Genomic DNA, 17,588 nt, shown 5'->3' with positions numbered 1-17,588 from the left:
CTGTGGCAGCAGAACATACTCCTCTGAATGCAAATTACTTCTTTTCCTCACGCTGTGAGCATTCACTCTTCAGCTGAAGTCTAAGGGCTTACGTTTTTCAGAAAGAAACCCAACCTCTAAGTAAAAAAAAAAAAGTCTAGAAGGAAACTAATGACATATTAATCCTTATTGCTTACTAAAGGCAAGGAAAACTTCACTCCCTGAACTGAATGGCTTGCATGCTGCAGAACACTTGCAGTAAGCATAACACAAACTAACCTACCTTGGCAGCTGTATGGAATACCAATGCGACTGCAATCTCGAACCATGTCTACGAAGCTGGAAATTTTGAACTCCTCTGCAGCTTCTTCATCTTCATACTGAAAGGAATCATTTAAAATTATCTGACTGTTAGTTTTATACTAAAGAAAACATGTACTATGTAGCTTTAAATCCATGGCAAACATAGCTTCATGTAATTCACTGAAATATTACCTACAGAGACCAAAGCACCTCTTTAGCATCTGTCTTTTGGAAACTACATCAAAGCATGGATACACTCAAGCCAACAGAGACTTTTTTAAACCTTTTAAACCTTTAAAGCAAGGTTTTCATAAGGTCATATGAAGGCATAAACACATGCTTCATTACCAGCTTTTAGTCTAGTCTTTCAACATCACCTGCTAGATTCTGTATAACTTTTAAACAACGTAAAGTATTTGGAGAATGCGACCTGATACGCCACAAAGAAAACTTGCCATTGAGGAATAAAGTATTATCAGGTTAACAGTGTTAAACCCACAGAGCAGACTAACCAGATATGCCTCAGGTCACAAACAGGCAATGACAACTAATTGCTATCTAAGGGAGGGGTCTATGGAAGAAAAACAGGAGAAAAGCAGAGGAAAAGCAGCCAACACCATCTTGTTGTTTCACGTGAGGAGCAAACAGAAGTCATTTTTTTTTCACTCCATACCATATTTCACAGAATCACAGAATTTCTAGGTTGGAAGAGACCTCAAGATCATCGAGTCCAACCTCTGATTTCTAGCACTAGAGCAGGAACAAAGTGCAAATGCCATACTTATGGCTCAGAGGAGGTTGAAAATTAGACTAAAGAGACAACACACAAAAACCATTTTTACACAGTGTAGCAGCACCTCTGGAACAGGCTTAGCACCTTTGGGTATTCCAAGAGACATTTAGCATCCCTCCCCAGCCTTCCTGCAGCCCCCTTTAGGTACTAGTAGGCTGCTGTGAGGTCTCCCCCAGAGCCTTCTCTTCCCCAGGCTGAACAACCCCAAATCCTTCAGCCTGTCTTCATAGCAGAGGTGCTCCAGCCCCTTGATCATCTCTGTGGCTCTCCTCTGGACTTTTTACTAACAGTTCCACGTCCTTCTTTTGCTGGGGAACCCAAAGCTGAATTCAGGGCTCCAGGTGGGGTCAAGGACAGCAGAACAGAAAGGGGCAATCCCCTCCCTCACCCTGCTGCCACGCTGCTTTTGGTGCAGCCCCCGATATGATCGGCTTCTGGGCTGCAAGCAGTGATTTGTTGACTTCTTTTTATTCATTTTACACTGCTCCAAACTTAACATACAGGTAAAGTACATGATTATAAACTTTTTACTTACAGCTCTCGTGAGCGTCAGGCAGCACACAGGAAATTTCTTTTAAGAACAAGTTCTTTTGAGACGAGCCTGATTATAAGAAGCATACCAAGTTCTTCCATGATGTGCTCTTTTTAGAAACCCAGGAAACCAGATCAAAGCTTTAGTTCAAAACCAAGCACTAAACAGCTGCCAGCTTCTCAAAGCTGAAAATGCCATCAGAAGGAGAACTTGGGTTTGGACAGCAGGCTAGAGGTTTGTTCACTATCCGTAACTGTAGATATACACACAGACCTTTTCATAACTGGTGCAGTCATGACACCTAGAAAGCTTATACAATATCCATCAAATTTCACTGTTTTATCTTACTTGGCCATTTTGAAAATGTGCATTCTTCAATAATGTGGTTTTTTGCTCCACTAACTAGGATATTCACTTAAAAGCCCACAGTCCTGTTAAAGGTAAACAGGAAGGAAGACAGCAAGGAGAGGCAACAGGTTTTGCCAGCCTCATCAAGAGCTACTGAGAACCATTTGTTTCACTTTTTGAAAAGCAGCAACATTTATTTGTATTAATAAAAAAAAGAAAAAAGCCTGCTTAAAAGCCACTACAGAAAGTCCTCCTGTAAACAGGATGCACCTAAAGGCTGACACAACTTTTTTTTTTTTTTAATTCTATTTTAATTCACAAGTAATCTAGGAAATTGGCAGTCTTACACAAAAGAAATGTGACTGGAAGCACTGCTTTGTGTGAATGAGCTGAGCGAGGTGGTGAAATGCACTTTGTATTTTCAACATCAGAAGTCTCAAATGCTTCCATTCGTTTCTTTATGGTTACCTTTCCACTTACACCATTATTTCAAGCCAGTACTGTGTGATTCAGGTAACTGCTTACTGTAACAAATCATATAAAAGCCCATAAGCAGATACAGCTTAAAATTCAGTAGCTTAGATTACAGCTGTGCTAGCAAAGGTGTGGTAAAAACTGCTCCATTCCTCATTCCAAAATGCCTGTTTGACCACCTTCAGGCATGCTGCTTTGCCCTTTCCGTGTGGTTTTTAGCAACAGAAAAGCCTTATGAGGCTTTGGATTTTGCTATGGCACATTTTAACCCATAGTTCAGTCGTTCACATCCATAGAGTAATTATCATCCTCTGTGCAGCACTCAGGGGACCGCATCTAGAATACTTCATGCAGTTTGGGACTCACGATCAGCTAAGACACTAACAAAGAGGGCTGAGTTCACTGGAGGGCCATTGAAATGATCATGGGGTTGGAGCAGTACAAGGGAGGAAAGGCTGAGGTCCTGGCACTGTTCAGATGCTGTAGCTGCACCCCGTAACTGCCTTTCAACACCTACAAAATTGTTGCTGAGATGGCAAAGCCAGGATCTTTGTAGTGGTGTGCACCAGCAGGATGCATGACAAAGGGCACGACAAATGTGAAACAAATTTCAGATTGGATAAAAGGAAATGCTTTTTCACCATTCACCACAGTCAAGTGGTGAGTCAGGTAGCCAGAAGAAGTTCTGCAGTCATCATCCTTGGAGGTTTTCAACACCCAGCCATAAAAACCCTCAAGTCACCAGATCTCCTTGCTCACCCTGCCTTAAGCTAGAGGCTGGGCAAGATGTTCTCTGGAGGTCCCTTCTAAATTATTTCATAACTGTGTGACATAAAACAAAGCAGCCACACAAAAACACTATAACCCCCATCACTGGAAGCTCAAGGGAACAAAATGGTTCTCTCCCTTCCCTCTCCATTTCTTGCACTAGTTTCACCCATTTACATCAAGGCTCCTGCCCCACTTCCCTCAGATTTCAATATCACTCTAATTTAGAGAAGGAACTACACAGTTTCCTAACTGGGAAAAAAGCTTGCCTTAATGGGACTAACTAAACATAATTTCCAGTCTCAATTGGAATAAAAAAGTTCTTATTCTGCACCTAAGCACCAGAACTGCCTGCAGAGCAGCACACTGAGACAACAGCACGCTGCTTTGTAATGCTGCATGCACAAGTGGCACGCTCCTTGGCAGCCAAGCAACTAATTGTCCACCAGCATCCTCGTTTATGTTATTCATCACAGAGAATTGGAATGGCAAATGATTATTTTCATTTCCTACTTCTCTCGCCTTCTCTATACTACAATGAAGATAGCTTTCTGTAAGAATACCTTGACTTTTGAAATACAAGATGAAATTCTGTTCCAGTAACCATATTCTGATCAAAGTGAGTGACATAACCCAGCTTTTCTCCTTACTGAAATTAATAGCACTTCAAAGGAATAGTTGAAAGTTAAAATAAAAATACATAATAGTTTATTCGTTTTAAACGGCTTGCTAAGCCAACCTTTTCTAATGTTCTGAAACTATTGGCATACAAAGCATTAAAACACTGCTTTGACAGCAAACAAGACAAATTGCTGGAAATCTCAGTGCTTGGATTCAAAATCTCAGTATTTGATTTGATTCAGATTCTGTATTTTTTACAACCCACATTTTCCCTCACTAAAAGATCACTGAGTCATATCAAAACAGTAATAAATTAGTGGGGGAGGGAAGCAATTTGTTTTAATGCTCCAGCAATTGCCAATTATTAAAAACATTCTTCTCACACACATTAGGCAAAGCAATTAATACCCATACGTAGATGGGGATCACTCCCTACTGAATATGAAATAAAGATTCCACAAGGAACATAAAAACCAAATGTCCACTTTGAATATGAGTTCATCAGAAAGATACTACAGAAAGGCAATTCTTATCTGCACTGATTTTTCCACTTACCTCATTTTCAGTTAGACAGTGAAAATGCAAGTTCCTCCAAAATGCCACATATGGCAAAAGATGATTATAATTCACAGGGTTACAGTACAGATGGACACTATCAGGTTTTATTAATATGATTATATCTGCAACAAGCAGAACAAGCATTATTCTAGCATCAAGACTCCATATATAGAATTACACGAACACAAGAAGAGCACAGGAACTGACCAGAAAACACTTTTCCTATAACGTGCCTCATTAAAAGAAATTATTTAACTATTTGAATAAACAATCATCCCCCACTTTTCTTTTTTTTTTTTTTTAATGGAACAGTTGGCAGCTCTGCACTGCTCCAAGTACAATAATACTTTTTGCTGTCCAGAACAACTGTGGGTTTATTCAGAAGTCTTGCACAGAACTTGCGTCAGCCTGTCCTTTGACAGGCCAAGAGTGTCAGTGATGAGGACTCACAGAGCACTTCGAGAACTGTAAACTACAGCTGCTCTTGCCTGATGTTACATCAGCTTGCTCCTACTGAAAACTAGCCTTACAACATGTAGGACGGACATTCAAAGTTGCATGAAAATAAGGGGGAATATGTTAAAGTAAAGGAAAAATATAGCTTTAGTCTTTTAGCACTCCAACAGTTTGATCAGATAATAATTGATGATAAATGTACAAACACACCATGACTGAACGAGGACACTGATACTGGGTGTATTTCTCCTTGTTTAGAACATTTGGAGGAAGTTCTGAATTGGGGGAAGGAAATTTGAACAAGGGTTCTTCAGTAGCGTTTTTAGAACACTTTTTCAGGTCTATAAACGTGATTAGAAGTTTTCTGGCTTTTTCTTTTTTCCCCGTTGTCTATCACTTTTCCTGGCCCAGCCTCTCTCCAAAGGGAGAGAAGAATTGATGAAAACGCTGAGTGTACTACTTACCATCAAGAACTTCTTCAGGGAAACCAGTTCTCTCGAAGTCATTGTTACTCTGACTGTACAAGCCAAAAAGCAGATAGTTTGCCAGTTCCCTGCAACCTTCGTTGTATCGGCTATCTATTCCTGCAAAAGCAAAGCCAGATGTGAAACGTTCTCTCTCAACACAGTGCACCTGTAAAGTTTGTGTTCTTCCCAGCTAAGAAAAATATTTAAACAGGAGCATTACCTGAACACCTTCACAGGGAAAGGAGGAGAGGGACAAGGCAGCTTTTGCAAGTTCATTGCTACATGCTGACATTCTTCTTTTGACCTAAATCTACAGGTTCTGCATAAAAAATAGTCTAGTTTTCTGCGGCATTATGAAGCAATAGAGTTTCAATTTTATCTAGTAATTGAAACTTGACATCTGTCTGGATGCAGTGTTCATTCCAATGAATATGTTCTTGATAGAAGCTTCCTAACAAACTAATCCTGTGACCTAAATCTCCTGCTTCAGAATACATGATTAAACATTATCTCGCAAGTATTACAGTGTAATCCCTGAGTCACCAGAAAGCCACTGCAGACTTCTAACAAGTCAAAAGACATTCGGACATAACATATGGTATACAAAGAGCTTCCAGAAAAAGAAAAAGGCTCTGTGGTCATTGGGAAAGTAAAATGAAAACTGAAGATCTGTAACATGAAGAGGTAAGAACAAATACAAGAGAAAAGAAACAAGCCACAGATTTAGGGAAGGCCTTCATCTCTGGAAAACAGATTCTAATTCTACTGAAATAAATCAAGGTTTCTCCACAGGTAAAAACTATTCGAGAAACAGCATCCTCAACATCCATACATGGTAGAGATCACGGGTCTCGAATGACACAAAATCTCTCATAAACACTAAGGCCACATTTTCCCACCAAGTTATATTAGGATACAGATGGACGGTTGTCAACATGTCATTTGTTTCTGTCATCCTAACGAGATCAGTACGATGATAATGTAATAACCCAGCCTGGCTGTCTGGGCTTTGGGACTTGTATCACAAATCAAACTGAAGTCACGTGAGCACATCAGAAATTGGAACAAACACTAGGTTCTCTAACTATACTTTTTTTTAAGCTGTGCTTCAGACTTCAAGGTGTTAACCAGATGCAGTGTCTGCCTCCAGCTACTGAATTCTACACCTTAATAAGCTCCCCTTTGTCTAGTGATAGTTCTTTGGATAGCTCACACATATTTCCAAGTATCCTATGTTTGGTTTAAGCACACAGAAGAGATGAAGAGAATCACTTAAAGTTGTGCTGAAGCTATGAAACTAACACTGCTCCCTGCTTGTAGCTACTGGGAAAGGGGGAAACTACACCACACTAGCCCCGGCTTTTTCAGCCTTCAAAACCCTGCCAGGATCTTGAAATCCTCATTCCTCTGCTATCTAGCTTCTAGCACTGACCTCCCATTCCTATACACAGCACTGGAATGTGCTTTTCTGAAAGTGAGCCACAATCCAGGGGGAGGTGTCCCTGCTCACAGCATGGGGGTGGAACTGGATGATCTTTTTTATCCCTTCCAACCCAAACCGTTCCATGATACCACGATATTGGAGGTTAGGTGTCCCTGAGAACAGGGAGCCTTAGCAGTTCGTTTCTAACTCCAGTCACAGCATCAGTACAGCTCAGCCAAATAACTCCCAGCTGCTCATTTGTCCTCTCTTCTGCAATGCTCTGTCATCACTTTGCTGATAATCTGTACAACCAGACTGCCCTGGATCTGGGAACTTAAAGACGGACCGTAAATGAATGAGCAAGGTGAGGCAGAACACTCTCTAGTTCTCTCTTTTTTTTAATTTAAATTTCCATTCCCACAAAAGCAGATGTAGCAGTGTAATCTAGAATTCAATGGGACTCAACACAATGATCGTGGTACCAAAAGCTCCCACCCATCTCAAGGCAGGACTTGAGTTAAAACCAAATGTGCAGAGACCCTCCTTCCAGCAAGCAACCACCCCTCTGCCCTTGGGAACTCAAAACATCAGTGGTCAGCCTGAACTCCACTGTAACATTACAAAAAATTAGCACACGGTGTCCTGAAGATAAACTGGTTTGCTGCTTGAGCCTCACTGAAGCGACTTTTGAAGACAATCTGATGAGCAATCAATGGAGCACAAAGGAGTTCGGATGGTCCCTTTCAGCGGCAGCAAGCTGTTGGATCAGTTGTTCTGTAAGAGGCATTGCTAAATGTTTCACAAGCAAACAGCACTGATCAGATGTTAATCTAATGAGACACTCAACTACGGGCAAAACAAAGGGGAAAGTGCAAATGTCACGGCCACTTTCATCCGATCAGGCTCATTACAGAGGTCTCCGAAGGCTGAAGAGCCAAGGTGATGAGCCTAGGGGACAGGCTGAGTAACAGAGAACCAGGAGAAAAGGAGAGAGAAATAAGCATGGGAAATCAGAAGATAAAATGGTCCTAATACCAAAGCATCTGGAGTTAAAGGCACAGCTCCAGTTAGTGGAAAACAAACAGGAAATGAAACACAGGCAAAGATCAGATACCTCCAGAAAGCCTGTCTGGAGCCCTCAGGAGAACAATGGGGAAGGCTGGTAATTCGGAAACCCCCACGCCTGGCTCAGCGGAGCCACAAACTGAGTAATCCCAGGCTGTCCCATCTCTTCATGAGGGTGTAGCCAGGCAGTGAGGCAGCCCAGCAGCTCGCTGCTGCCCACAAGACCGGGAACAGGGTGAGAATCCCTTTTCTGCAACCGAAATCCCTTTCTGAGCTGAATCCCTGTTCTTCAACAAAAAAGGGATTCAGCTCAGCCACCTCACTTGCAACTTCTCAGTTGATAAACTGACATAAGCACTCTACAGGAGGAGAAAAGTCACGCTTTCTTGTTCCTAGCCATGCATTCCTGACAGATCTCCATGCCCCAAAAGCAATACTTGTTCCCTAGCACCTCAAACACCCACATGAGCTCTCAGGGTCCAGGGAGGTAGCAGGAAGGTGAGGCTGGAGCGAATGGACTGTGGTACCAAAAGCCATCACATGGTTGTACAGCTGCCATCCACAAGAAATGGCACTTAACTATTAAAATAGTCTTCATTTAGAAAGGAGGAGGGATGAAAAAACAGTTCAATGTGCTAAATTTTGGTGAGGTTTCTCCCACATCATAAGTGCACGAGCCCCGTGCAGCGCAGATATAATTTTAAAAGATCCTAAAGAAGTTGTCACACATAAGAAAAAAGGAGATAACTTGAAGATGTACTGGCACGGGCTCGAAAGTACTCCTATCCTCTTCAGGGAGTATAAAAGGTAAATGTCAAGGTCTGGAAAAATTTGGCTTAGCTATGCTGAACTGTGACACAAAGTTTGATCTACGGTCAGAAGAGCTACAACCTACAGTCAGATTTACAGACAGCCTACTAAATACACATCCTCAGCAATCACAACTTAAACATGAGCTAAAAATATGCTCTCAAAGTAAATTGTGAGAAAGAGCAGCATTATAAAAAAAGAAGCTGACAGTATAATTTAGGTAGTTCAATATATTTTCTTAACTTTAACAGCAATGCACTCCAGCTGAGACACCACAGCTTCTTCAAGATACATCTGACATGCATCTCTTCTCTCCTGACCTCCAGATGCCTTTCTCCTGTCAGCTGCGATGCCTTTTGTCACCAGCAAAGAATGCAGAAATGCCAACACTCAACCATTTTAAAACACAAGACCCAGGATTCTTTAAAATTAGCCAGAACTGCACTTAAATAATTGTGTCAACAGCTGGTCAGTTCTGCACCTCATTAGAATTTTCCCAATTTCAGTAGAAACGCTGCACCACCTGAAGTGAAGCTGTGAATTTGATGCTGTTTCATCTCACCATGCAGTGGGTAAAATGAAAGCTGGGGGGAGGGAAACACATTAGCTGCAAGTCATTAAAAAGAGCCAGGTGAAATATAAAATGCAGTGATTGTAAAAAAAAAAAAAAAAAAAAAAAAAAAAAGTATAAAAGATTAGCTACTTTATATACAAGAGGAATCAAGATGTAAGATGATATTTTTGTCACTGCAAGTGTGAATTTGAAGACAGATTTAATGCATTCATAATGGAGACATTCCTGCTTAACCAGAGTTATGTGAGAAATTCTGCCAGCTACATTAGACAGGTCAGCTTCGACAACAGCAGCCCCATTGTGCATGCAGAAAGATTACTGCAAAGCACAAGTTTAATGACAAAACACGCTTCCTATATTTCCATAACAGAAACGCGTGTTAAGAGGCAGCCTTATGCATGGTCTTAAGCATTCCACATCACACCGAGGCTTACACAAAGGAATTCCTTTTGCCTCTGATGTTTTCCCTAAAGCTGTACAATGTTTTGAGTGACTTTTTTGCTCGAGACTTACTGCAGCTTCAGAATTAAGAGTCACGAGTAGTGCAGAGTCATCAGCCAGAATTAAGAGATGGCACAACTTGGGGTATCTTATGAAACTTGACTGGCATTAAAAGCCAAACCAAGTGATTTATCTTGTATCAGTAAGTTTCGATGCAAGGTTGACAGAGCCACCTAATAGATCACCTACCTGTGAAGTTACTACTTAACCAAAGATGTCTTCAGCTGTGAAGAATGTGGGTTAGGAACGTTGTTAGATAGTTGACATCAGAAGAAAACTAGGTTATGCACCCTTCACATTTTTGTTAGCCACTAAGTGAGCTTCAAGTTTTCTTGCTGCACCATTAAAAAAAAATAAAAAAATCAAAACCAGGCTATGGCAGGAAACGATCTGTTGTATCGTTTCTTATTGCAAATCCATTACTACACAACTTCTTTAGGGCTACACTCGATTTCTCCATCCTTAACTGTTATACCTTATTTGCACAGTTACTCTAGACCTATCCTGCAGGGAATTTCAATTATAATTCCTGCCTTCTTTAATGTACCAATATTAATTATATATTAAGAAACAAAAGTCAATGTTACATACAGAAATGATGAAACTAAGAAAAAAAATATGTAACTTTCCTATAGCATACCTCTGCACACAGCTTTGTTTAGTATTGCTCTTTTCCCCTACCCCCAGAAGAAATAAAGCACGGAAACCACATACTGTTTAAATACCACCATTTCACTCTCAACTGCTTCCCAGGTTTCTCAAGCAACTCTTTAAGTGCATTTTGAATTACTTCTCCTGAGGGAAGACCACCCTCCTGCTAAAATCCAGTTTTATTAACCCTGCCAGCCTCCTGATTCCCCCTTCTTCCCCTCTTCATCTCTTACAAGCTGAGCCTGCTCTCAACCACCCCTCCCCAACGTGCTGCAGATGATGATTACGAATCCTGGAACTCCTAGGGCCTTCTCCAGCTCCTTCTAGTTTCTTCCACATCCCTGCCTCTGTGGGGAAACCAGCTGCAACACGTATGTTTTCAGCTCCTATCCCATCACAAACGCTGCCTGGACAGCTGACTGTTTACTCCAAATATGCATGGGTTAAATTCTCCCTATCTTTCCTTCAATCTGGACATTAAGGCAGATTTTGTCTTTTCCTCCAGCCACTCAATTTTCTTAAGGCTTGGAAGAACATTAATATCACTTCTTATTGCAGTAAGTCTGCCTGAACTTAGGCCTGAGAAATATTGAGAGAGAAAAGGGTGCAACAGTCAGAGAGCTGTCCTCTTGCTGGCAAACAGGGATGGGATAGGAAGGAGGAGATAATATTCATCTTTCTGAAACTCGTGGCATCTTCATTAATACAACGAGAAGAGCGGAGGGGGAAAAAATAAGTAACACTAACCTAAAATGCAAAGGATTCCATCAGGCTGAGATTTGCTGCTCTGTGTCAGGATACTCTGAATGTTTCGGAGGCGGCTGCAGCTGCAAAAGAAAGAGAATTGGTCTTTAAAGTCAGTCTTTTAAAACACTCAAATTTTGTAGGGTAAGGTTTACTTCACTTTTCCTTTGTTATAGAAGTTACTTGGACACGGCTCAGCTTAGGTACATGTATCATTTCTCTGAAATACTTTTAAATCTCTTATCAAACCAGCCCCCGACTATTTATATTTGCCCACTAAACTATGCACAAGTAGCCCTGAGAGAACACCACAACCCGTGAGAATTCCTTCTAACCAAGTGCCTCGTTCATCTCTGATTTCTAGCAAGAATTTCTGTTCCTTTCCCTCCCCTCTCTCCAAGTCAGCCCCTACCAGAGACAGCACAAAGCACCGCAGGGCAGGTGACACCCAGGTAGAGAAGTGATGGGAAGGGACTGCAAATGCTTTGACAGCCCAGGAAGGATTTCCAAAAGTCAACAGTTTGAGCACCCCAGCACCACCAGAAAACTTCTACCCTGTGTAACTACATGGCAGAGATGCCCCAAATCCCCCACAAAACCAAATTGAGAAGCCCAATATTCGTGTAGGAAGCCCAATATTCGTGAATAATGCTTAATGCAAGCAATTAAAAGGGAACTTTATTCCCCTCTATATCCAGAGGGGTATCTAGAGCATTTCCATGAGGTAACCTGCACTGTATCTTTCTCGTGACTTCTATATTGCGATTGTGACTTTTTTCTAGAATAAACAGCTCCAGAAAATTATAAACCTAAAGCAAACCCTTTGATAATCTACATCTAAAGCATTACCAAGTCTTGCCAAGATTCTCAGAACCGAAATGAATTGTCGTATCAATTTGATCTTGGCCAATGCACATTTCTAAGCTACGCAAGGATCTCAGCCACACAGAGAGCAGCGCAGTTTGTACTTCCAGCCAACCTTTTGTGAGCTTGTTTCAAAGCAGATAAAAGGCAAGAATTTTCACTGCTGATATCACCGAATGTTTTCTTGTTTATACAACCGGGCTGCTCAGCTCTAGGAAACAGCTTTCTCTTACAGAAACCCTCAAACAGAGCTAAATTTATGATCCACCCAAATAAACAAGAAAGCCACATCAAGTACTCCTATTTTCATAGTTACTTAAACCAAGTAAAAGGTGGACAGGTCTTTGCAGTGGTCCCACAATTATCATGCTCTACTTTCTCTGAAAGACTGAACAGACATGAAAGATTTGTATTACAGCCCATTGAAGTACAATCTGAACGACCACACTAACAGTGAAGGTCAGACAACATCAAGATACTTCTACAAGAAGGAAGGAAGAAAAAAAAAATTGAGATCCATTTGTACAAATGCACATTCCAGATTTACTTCTTCCCCTCTTGAGTTGCCTGAGCTGTGAACCCCTCAATTACTCTTTTTGCCTGAAACATCCCAATTCGTATTAAAAATGCTGCATCATATCATAGTCCAGGGTACATATGAACTGGCACTTTGATCCAGCCTGAGATACAGAAATAAATTAGGCACTGATGACAGCAAAATGACATCTAGCCGGCCACTACTAATATCAGACGTTGTTGCCCATGTAGGTGATGGTACGAATTCTGTGAACAAAACACTGAGCTTCACACTGCACAGACAGCTCCTAATTATTGATTAAACCTAACCTAAAACTTCATTAACTTAAGGGTTTGTATCTTATTTGGGAAGCTTGCAGTCCATTGTTAACCAGGACCCCAGACTAGCTAGGGGTGACACGATCCCCGATGGCAAGCCATACAGCACCCTTTTTTTTTTTGGACTTTCCATGTCAAAAGAGCAGAAGTAGAAAAATCCCCTGGACTCTACAAACAAATTGAACTGACTTCATTCGTTAACATGCAGCCAAGCCTGCAGATATTTAAGGACCGGCTGCAGGCCAAGTAAAATTGCTAGAGCAGCCCTCAAACATTGCAACGTGGAAGAAGCTTCACGTGCAGACAAAGCACACGGGAAAGCAAAACTGCTGCTCTACCTATCTGGGAAGGGCTGCTGAGGAGAAGCCCGTGCTTCCCGAGCCTATTTGAAGGACAGATATGAAGGGCTGACAAAGCATGCCCAAGGACATCTGCAGTTCCACAATCAGCAGCTTGCAGACTGCCTTTTATTAAACAACTTACCATATCAAAGGATGCATCTTCCTGCTCTCGCTCAGAGTAGGAAAAGAAACTGTCATCGGGAAAAATATGAATGCTCCCAAACCAAAGGCACAAGAGGCAGATTTTCTATTGACTCCTCGCAGAGAAAAGATTCAAAAACATCTCCACTACCAGTGTTCAAATTTACTCCGAAGGCAAATTTAACCAATTCTCCGAAGGCAGATTTGTCTTGATTGAAAATTATTTTTTAAAGCTCTTGGGCATTACAAACACAGCACGAGCACATACCTTGATTTTGCCATCTCCCCTCACCCCGCCCCGGATCACTTCTAAAGGAAAGGAGTGGTCAGAGCTAAATTTGAACAAAGAGCAAGCGTGGAAACTCCTTGGGGAAGATTCATTCATTCCAAAGTGTTATTATAAGATACAAGTTGCTCCTCTCTGAGATGTTCAAATCCCAATTTCACACTAACATCTCTGATGAAAGGGAGACCTGATCAAATAGGCTTATCGTGTGTAAAGACAAACCAGCAAAATGGCCCTGTGTAATGAGCAGAGAAAAGCAAAATACAGAGTTTTTGTCTTTTTCAGCTTGGTAAAAGCATTTTCTTATCCGTTCAAGTAAATTTCAGGGGGTAAAAAAAAAAAAAAAAAAAAAAAGAGGGGGGAGAAATACACTTCTATGTTTGCTCTGGGTTGGTCTTTTCCTACTTCATGGTCTGATAAATGGTTAAAAATTTTACTCTTATAGTTACGTTCAGCATCTTCCACAGAGATTAATTTCAGTGAACCCCTTAAAATGCATAAAGCTCTCAGATTAAGCTGCTAATTCCTGCCAAGCCAAGTTGGTCAGGTCTACATCTCATTCGGGATATAGTCCTGACATGAAATCAAAGAGCATAGGTCAAATCATGTTATTTCATAATGAAAGGTATGACCATAAACATGTTTATTTCAGTCTCTTACACTGGGCAGCCTTCAGCGGAGTATTTTTCCTTGCCTCAGTTGAAGAGGCAGTTTCTATGAAAGAAATCTTTGAAAAAAGCTTCTTCAGGAGATATTTTCAACGTCACTTCAAGTGTATATAAATCATTACATTCAGAGGCTGACATTAAAAACCAAGGAGTTCTGTCCCTGAATAAAGAAGTTATTCAGAAAAACTGAAGAGAATAATTAGAACTGTTACTACATGCTTTTAAACAATGCAGGCTGGACTGTGTATCAAGTCAGAGGAAAAAAATGGCATTTTCTTGCGTTTCACATTAAACACTCATCTGACAAAAACAAAGAAACGGCCCTGGGAACAAAAATCCCCGACTTTTCCCACCTCCAAAGCGGGTGCCCTGGCAAGGACACTGAATTTTACTCCTTTCCACCTCACTCCCAACTTCAAACAGAGGCAATGAAGGATCTCTGCAGAGCCACACAACCCTCCGGGCTTTAGGATGCTCTCCTGGAAGATGGGGCTCTGGATCCCTGCACGTAGGTAACCACAGCTTCATTTTGCAGTAGCTTGATGCTGAAAACAGGCATTACATGGGTTCAAAACCACAATTATGTGAAGCCTTTGTGAGGAAACCCCGAAGTCCTGGGCTTCTGTGAGCCTCGGACAAGACCTGAGCTGCGAGGTACTTGAACTAGGTCTGCTGCAAACAGCCTGGTGAGATGGGCATGGACACCCAGGCTGCTTTACAAGCAGGTATGGTGAGAATCTCCCCAGTTTCTACATGGGTTTACACCAGTATAAGCACCCCAAGGGACTGTCTCGGCCTTCTCATTGCCTTCGTATCTCACCAACAATCTTGAAGCCATGTGTCAAGTCACAAACTCTAGACCATGGATTAAAAAACACACATTTATATAAACCTTTCAGCCATCACAAGCTAATCTGATTGCCAAGGAAGGAGGGTCAGAAAGCCAAACCACGTTTTGGGGTAGCATCTGGTAATAAAGTGCATTTAGGCCAATTAAGAACGGCTCTGTTGAGGTTCTCGATTCAGTTCTTGATCTTCTGCTAGCCTTGGAGTAGATGAAAAAAAAAAAAAAGGAAGAAAATTAACAGTCATTAACTTCTGAGAATTAGCGCTCATCTGTTCACACGTCTTCTGCTAATTATGCAAAGTACCTTGCTTTGTAGCAGCCCAGCCTGTCGCAGCTCGGTAACAGGCAGAGCGCTGCACACAGTGCCTGGCAGCAAACGAAGAATTAACAACTGTGCCTTTCACAGCCAGAAAAAAAAATATTTTTTTTTTATATATATATATTTTTTTTTTAATAATGGCAGACGGTGTTTTAACTTTCATTTAACTGATGTTTCCACAATGTAGTAGTTTTTCTGCACCCCTTGTTACCAGCTGAAGCTGAATTCATTCATTCTTCTTGCAGTCAAGCAGTGCTTCGTGCAGGATCAGGACCAGCACTGATCCCCCATTGATTCCTACCCTGATTTCCCCCAGGCTGGCTTGCCCAACGCCTGGGATGGCGCAGCTGTGGTCACCCTGCAGCTCTCGTGATGGATGCAATCCCGCTGCCGTAGGGAGCGCCGAGCTGAGCCTGTTTTGCTCCATATTGGCAGATGTTACACTCCTCCCCCACAAAGGCTAGGCAGCCTTAAAAACCCACACGTGGTAAAAGCTTTACCAGATCGCAGCCGACAAGGGGAAGCAACGTCGGAGGCACCCCTGGCAAGATCGTGCAAACCTTCACATTATCAACGCTCATCCAAGGGGAAGGACCTGGAGGGATTTGTGCTGTCTACCTAATGTTAAAGGCAGAATCTGCCTTAAGTGCTTGATTTAAAAATAAGAAATTGGAAAGATAAAGAACAGCTCACGCCTTTTTTTTCCCCTCACAGATTCCACTCCTTGTTAACTGGCTGCTACCACCATCTGTTTCCACTCTACCCCTCAAAAAACACAAGAAGTTTATTCTTTGCAGGCTTTTTGTTGACCTCTCAATTTCTACCAGAACCCTTGTTATTGTCTGCATACAGCAGAGCACTGGATTTCCCACACTCTGACATGGTCGGCATCTTAAGGTATTTATGAAAACAGAAACCAGAAGCCAGACTGAGTTAAAGGCTCTCAAATTCATGGATTTCAAAAGCAGTTTATTTGAAATTTAATATTGAGCCAGAACATGCTTGCTCTTGGCTGGTTGGTTGGTGGGTCTTTCTTTGCTGTTTTTTTTTTTTTTTTCCTTCCTTAATTCATCAAAATAATTGTGTTTTACTGCATGGCACTCAGACAATGGTGTGCTCCTACCTTACACACAATTTTCCATCTATTTTCACGATTTCTTAACAAAGAACATAGGCGACTTGACTAGGAACAGGAGTCCTACAGCACCTTTAGAAACACTCGGTGTTTAGCAACGTTCAGTAATGAACATTAAGACTGGATGCAGAGGAAGAAACTTCAACTCTGTGTGCATTTTGCAGGACCAAATTCCTTGCTTCTTCAGTGTAACTGGAGAGCAATATTCAATTCCACAATTCAAAGATCTCATAGCACACCAGAAGAGACCCTTACTGGATTTTGGGACTACCTGGTGCTATTTCCAAACTCCAGGCTTGTTTGGGACCCAGCACACCCGAACAGCAGCACTATTTATTAAGACTGCACATCAATACTCACGCTGGTATTTCCCGTAGCCACACTTGGACCCAGCACAGCCCTTCAGCACACTTTTTGCTGTGAGCAGCTCACAGACAAGACCTGCTTTAATTTGATGTCAGTGTCACGTAGATGCACACCAGCATGGTTTTAGGACAGCTGGAAGTCCCACCACCAGCTAACGGGCTGGAAGCCAAGTGAAGTTCTTCCACGGGTGCACCCAAACAGTTGCCCACCAGCTGTGCACATACAGATGCCAGCCAGACCTGTGGTCATGATGCATTAATTTACAGCCTGATGTGTGAACACCAGCTCTGTTTATTCACCTTCTGATGCTGCAGCATGTCAGTAAGGATGCCAACTACTCCCCTCGAAAAACCTATCACCTAACAAAGTGGCACCCTGCCTTTCCATCTCCACATCCCTCTGAACTTTGGCCCCAAACTGGCAGCTGACAGACCCTAACACCTTTTACTTCTCTACCTTGGTAGAAAACTACCCAAACGCAAAACACAGGGTTTGTTTTTCTCCTTTTACCCCCCTTCAGCATGGTTAATTCAGGTCCCTCTTTGCACAGCTCAAATGCAGAGCATTCCTTAAAAAAAATTAGGTGAAACTGCTATTACAAAACCCTGACCCTCGGCATCATTACCCGAGGAACACATGGATACAAACTGTTAATCCTGCAACACAGATATGTACGTCCCCAGCTAGAATGGGTTGGGA

General features: G+C 41.8%; 1 protein-coding gene across 1 annotated transcript in view; it reads right to left on the bottom strand.

Moving 5' to 3' along the window:
* The window catches only part of DNAAF9 (dynein axonemal assembly factor 9), a 72,168-nt gene that overhangs the window by 51,259 nt on the left and 3,321 nt on the right, over nt 1-17,588 (bottom strand). The window contains exons 2-5 of the mRNA XM_084519018.1: nt 11,071-11,150; nt 5,297-5,416; nt 4,374-4,498; nt 263-359 (exon numbers count right to left, since the gene is read on the bottom strand). Coding sequence (XP_084375144.1) covers nt 263-359; nt 4,374-4,498; nt 5,297-5,416; nt 11,071-11,150 — 422 coding nt within the window. The remainder of the gene's footprint in view (nt 1-262; nt 360-4,373; nt 4,499-5,296; nt 5,417-11,070; nt 11,151-17,588) is intronic.

This window comes from Aythya ferina (genome assembly GCF_964211825.1).
Source record: "Aythya ferina genome assembly, chromosome: 4".
Lineage (NCBI taxonomy): Eukaryota > Metazoa > Chordata > Aves > Anseriformes > Anatidae > Aythya > Aythya ferina.
The sequence above is the reverse complement of the archived record's forward strand: the minus strand, read 5'-3'. Positions and strand labels throughout refer to the sequence as shown.